The sequence below is a fragment of the Sturnira hondurensis genome, unplaced genomic scaffold (assembly GCF_014824575.4).
Source record: "Sturnira hondurensis isolate 20B ecotype Veracruz unplaced genomic scaffold, ASM1482457v3 Scaffold0009334, whole genome shotgun sequence".
NCBI lineage: Eukaryota > Metazoa > Chordata > Mammalia > Chiroptera > Phyllostomidae > Sturnira > Sturnira hondurensis.
In genome coordinates this window covers 1-5,746 of record NW_028081965.1, presented here as the reverse complement: position 1 = coordinate 5,746, position 5,746 = coordinate 1, and the positions used below count along the sequence as shown (strand labels likewise).

General features: G+C 40.2%; 1 protein-coding gene across 1 annotated transcript; it reads left to right on the top strand.

Moving 5' to 3' along the window:
* Positions 1-3,843: 3,843 nt before the first annotated feature.
* On the top strand, positions 3,844-5,592 carry LOC118994463 (E3 ubiquitin-protein ligase TRIM4-like; the record flags this gene model as incomplete). The annotated part of the gene is made up of 1 exon (XM_037057099.1): positions 3,844-5,592. A coding segment is annotated over one exon (626 nt), but the record flags the coding sequence as incomplete, so codon positions are not given.
* Positions 5,593-5,746: the final 154 nt, after the last annotated feature.

Genomic DNA, 5,746 nt, shown 5'->3' with positions numbered 1-5,746 from the left:
GAATGGAAGGACAGATAAAGTGCTTCTCAGATAAGGTCAGGTTCAAGGAGTTTATCATCACCAAGCCCCCTGTTGTGCATGCACAGGAAACAACCAATGCATGTTTCTCTCTCTCCCCCTTCCCGCTCCCCCTTTCCTTCTCTTTCTCTCCCTCCTACCCTTCCTCCCTCCCGCTTTAAAATCAATAAACATATCCTTGGGTGAGGACTTGAAAAAAAATTAGTATACCTGGAACTTTTTTACTAGATAGAACAAGGTAGACCAGAAGACAAATCTCATTAAATTCAAAAGAATTTGTTATACACTGTATGTTTTTTTATTCTAATGCATTTAAGTTAGATATTAGTAACAAAAATACCCTTGGAAAATTCCCAAATGTTAGGAAACTAAATAACATACTTCTCAATAACCTTAGAATTTAAGGAGAAATTTATAGCACTAACCTATATTAGAAAAGAAAGTTTTCAAATCAGTAGACAGTTTCCACCTTAAGAAACTGGAAAAAGAAGAGTAAGTAATCAAAGGAATGGAACACAGGAAAACAGTAGAAAAATTAATGAAACCAAAAGCTGCTTTTTGGAGAAGATTGATTTTCTTAATAAACTTTTAACCAGAATGACCAGAAAAAACAAGTCACCTATTTTTAATATCAACAATGAGAGAGCCTATACCTGAAACCTATATAATTTTATTGAACAGTATCACCCAATAAAGTCAATAAGTGAAGAATAAGAGAATATTACTGCAAATTCTACCGATATTAATAGGATAGTAAGTAAATTTTATGAGCAACTTTGTGATGATAAATTTGACAATGTATAATAGGTAAAGTGCACAAAGTACTTAAAAGACACAAATGACTGAAGTTTACTCAAGAATAAATAGATAACTGGAATAACTTAAATTTCTATTAAAGATATTGGTTTGTAGTTACAGTGGGGGTGGAGGATTGAGAGTGGGAGGTGGAGGATTGTTAGGGCAGGGGACAGTACTGGGGGGAAATGGGGACAACTGTAGTTCAACAACAATAAAAAATAAATAAAAAAACCCTTCCCAAATGGCCTCACTGGTGAATTCACCAAACATGTAAGAAATATCTGTTCTTCAATAACTCTCACAAAAAAATTGAAGAGGAGAGAGTATTTCCCAATTCATTCTATGAGGCCTGCATTACCAAAATCAAAGACATTATAAGAGAACTGTAGATAGATCATTGTTTCTCATGAACATAGAATAGTTCTAAAATTTTAGCAGATTGAATCCAACAACATATTAAAAGAATAATACCTCACAACCAAATGGGATTTAGCCCAGAAAAGCAGGGTTGGTTTAACATCGGCAAAACAAGTGTAATTCACCACTTAGCAGCTAAAAAAAGAAACTTGGTCAATTCAGTAGATGCAGAAAAAGCTGTGTGAAGACCTAACATCTGACTTCCGGCCAAGATGGAGGCATAGATAATCACACTGTGCCTCCTTGCACAACCAAAATAAGGACAACAACAATTTAGAAACAAAAAACAACCAGAACTTACAGAAAATTGAACTGTATGGAAGTCCGACAACCAAGGAGTTAAAGAAGACATATTCACCCACACCAGTAAGTAGGAGGGGCAGAACCAGGCAGCTGGGTGGAGGGGGGTGTCTGCAAAGCAGTGGCTGGTGGACCCTGGGCTCGCAAGGTAGTAGCTGGCGGGCCCAGCGAGGTGGCGGATTTTGGAGGGAGGGGTGCAGTGCACAAGGCGAACCTGGTGGCCCCATATTTGCACATAGATAAACCTGGCGAAACTGGGGAGCAAGACAGACCATGCAAACCAGGGTCCCAGCATGAGGAAATAAAGTCTCTAACCACTGACTGAAAACACCTGTGGGGGTTGAGGTGCTGGGAGAAACTCCCAGCATCACAGGAGAGTTTGTTGGAGAGACCCACAGGGTTCTAGAACATTCACAAAACCACCCACAAAGGAATCAGTACCAGAAAGGCCCAATTTGCTTGTGGGTAGTGGGGGAAGTGACTGAAATCTGACAGGGAGTGAACCTAGTACCATTGTTCCTTCTCAAGCCCCTCCCCCACATACAGTGTCACAAAGCAGACATGGGTTGCCCTGCCCTGGTAAACACCTAAGGCTCAGCCCCTTATATGTAGCAGGTGTGCCGAGACAAAAAAAAAAAAAGTCCCAAAGGAAAGAACAGATCAAAGCTCCAGAAAAAATACAACTCAGTGACAAAGAGATAGCCAACCTATCAGATGCACAGTTCACAATACTGATAATCATGATGCTCTCAGAATTGGTTGAATTTGGTCACAAATTAGATGAAAAAAATGAAGGCTATGCTAAGTGAAATAAAGGACAATGTACAGGGAACCAATAGTGATGGGAAGGAAACTGGGGCTCAGATCAATGGAGTGGACCAGAAGGAAGAAAAAGACATCCAATCAGAAAAGAATGAAGAAACAATTTAAAAAATGAGGAGAGCTTAGGAACCTCTAGGACATCTTTAAACATTCCAACATCCGAATTATAGGCATACCAGAAGGAGAAGAGGAAGAGCAACAAGTGCAAATGTTATTTGAACAAATAATACAGGAGAACTTCCCCAGTCTGGCAAAGGAAATAGACTTCCAGGAAATCCAAGAAACTCAGAGAGTCCCAAAGGAGGTGGACCCNTAACCACACCTAAAACAAAAACAAAAGCAAACTAAGAGGACAGCTAGATCGGGAGCAGAAACATAGAAGTGATGACATGGAGGGTTAGCAACAGGGGAGTGGTAGGAAGAGAGAGGGGGAAGAGGTACAGAGAATAAGTAGCATGGATGATAGGTAGGAAATAGACAGGGGAATGATAAGAATAAAGAATAGTATGGGAAACGGAGAAGCTAAAGAACTTATGACACATGGACATGAACTAAAGTGGAACGTGGGTGGGAGGGGGTATGCAGGGTGGAGGGGAGTGAAGGGGAGAAAATGGGACAACTAATAGCATAATCAATAAAATATATTAAAAAAACACAAAACCTAACATTCATTCCGGATTTAAAAAAGAGAAGACAAACTAGAGCAGCACTCTGGTGGGAGAGTTGGAAGGAAGAGAATTTGGAGGCAGGGAGGCCAGGGAGGATGTTATAGACAGAGTTAAAGTAAGAGATGCTGAAGAAAGTCTGGGTAAAGACCGTGGCAGTGGGAATGGAGAGGAAAAAAAGAACCTGACTGATATTTTAGAGGTAGACTTGATAGGACTTAGTGAATTAGTCATTGAGGGTCAGAAGGAAAGAACAGTCAAATAATCTCAAGATTTCAAATGTAGTGTTTGGGTGGAGATAATACCCTTATACCTTAGAGAACATAGAAGACAATGGTGTCTGCAGTTGTGGAGTCACAAGTCCAAAGTATTTGGGAAGGGACTTAGGATAATGAGTTCTGTTTTGAGTTATTTGTTGGGGGCCTGTGGAGGTGCCCAGTGAACAACTGGAATAGGTGAAGAGAAACCTAGTTAATGATGACATCCTTGTGTACCTATACAAAGAATCAGCTAGTCAACAGCGTTGATCTAGTTCTCATTCAGTAAGTCAGAATTTATTAATGTTTCTCCAAATTTTATGCTGATCATGAAGAGCGAGGGCCATGAACTAATGAGTTCCCCATTTTCTAGGTCTTAGTCTTTTGGAGCCAAGGGGAAATGAGAATTTTAGGTTGCTATAGGCCATACTGTGGCCCACTAGGCCCACCTGATGAATAGTTGAGAGGAAAGGAAGAGGCTCACCCCTGACTATACTTGTTAGGAGGAGAAGGATGGGACTGAAATTGGAAAAGATGGGTATTTCTGGAGGAGAGCTGGTGGTAAGCTCTTGTGTTACTTATCTCCGCTCTTGTTTTCTCTCCAGTGGCTATCAGTGTGGCTGAAGACACAGCTCACCCCAAACTTGTCTTCTCCCAGGAAGGGAGGTACATGCAAAATGGAACACCAGCCAGTTCTTGGCCAGTATTTTCTTCAGCATGGAACTACCTTAGCACACGGAGAAATTCTCAGCAGACCACACATTCCCTGAAGAGATTTCAACACTTACCCAGTGTTTTGGGAAAAAACATTTTCACTTCAGGGAAACATTACTGGGAAGTTGAGAACCAAAGTGGCCTGGTTGTTGCTGTGGGAGTGTGTCGGGAGGACATCCTGGGGATTGTTAGTAATTCAGAAATATCCCCTGATGTGGGCATCTTGGCTATTTGTTGGAGCTCCACCTGCTATTGGCCCCTAACGGGTAACTCTGTAGCTTCCACCAGTGTAGAGCCAGCTCTTCAGCGAGTGGGAGTTTTCCTAGATTATGAGGCTGGGGATATCTCATTCTACAATGCTGTGGATGGAATGCACATATACACATTTTCTTGTTCATTTGCCTCACATCTCCGGCCATTTTTTTGGTTGAGCCCATTAGCATCTTTAATCCTCCCACCAGTGACTGGTGGGAAATGAGGCTATTCTTTCCTTGCCCAAGAATCCCGGCCTATATCCCAGCCCAGGGTCATCCATCCTCTTTGACTGTATACATTCTGATCCTTTGTAGTACATCAGTATTATTCATTCAGACTCCAAATTTATGTTTTGTTCAACTCCCTGTATGTTCTCTGCATAGACAGATATGGCAGATCCTGTTGTTGCCTTTCTAGTAGCTACTTTTCCCACTTCTCTGCTTTTTTTCCTTGTTCTTTCTAATTGAACTGTTTGGTATGTGCTCTCCACATGTGTCAGAAGAAGCAGTTCCATGTGAGATAATTATGGCCAATGAAATAGGATGGGAAATTTTCCAAAGTGGAGAAACTTTCTGGGAAATGTTTTTGTAGCTCCTAAAAAGCAGCATTTGGGAATGCAGCCCCCTTTCTGATGTTAGCAGCTGTGTGGAAACTGAGGAAAGTACAGTAACATTGGGAAGGAAGAAGAAACATGGTCTTTGTTGGCATCGTTTCTTGTTATATGAGTTTATTGCTCCCTTTTCATATTAAGGCCATTTTAGTTGCATGTTGGTTAGTCACATCATTTTGGTTAGTCTGAAGTCTCCTAACTGGTGTTGTAGGCACATAGTGTGGACATCCCACAGTTTAGGCTTATGTCACTTTTTCTGAAACCTGACAAATTTATAGAACCCAAATTCAATTCAGTTGAGTAATTCCTCTTTCCAGTTAGTACTAATACCCCTCACTTTTCTGGACCAGAAAGCTGAGGCAATCCTCCCTTACTTTGCCCATGTTCTTCTTCTTCACCTGACCAGGTCTCAGCCTTCACGTGTTCATTATCCATCCATTTGTCAAAATCAAATATTGCATGTACAAGTTCATTAATATATTGAAAATGTTGAAAAACACTTAAGTATTTACACTGTGCTAGCCTGTTCACAAAATGCTTTCATATGAATCTTATAACAGCTGGGTGAGATGGAAATCAAGGAAAAAATCCTATTTTTACGAGTGAGAAAACAAACTTTTGGACATTATTGTTTAAGTGACAAATGGGAGTTGTTGGGGTTAAATTCTACATGTTCTTGTACTTTATTTTGGGGGGGATTTAAGTAAATATCTCAAATCAACTTTATTTGTAAGCATTTGTTGAATGCAGATTGTGGATCAGTATCATCTTTGTTTATTTTAATTTTTTTCCTATATACACGTTATTTTCACTTTACCTTTCTACTGTCAATTGTACTTACTCAAGAGGACTGTGAATGTTATTTTAAAGATAATGATTGTTTCTCTTAA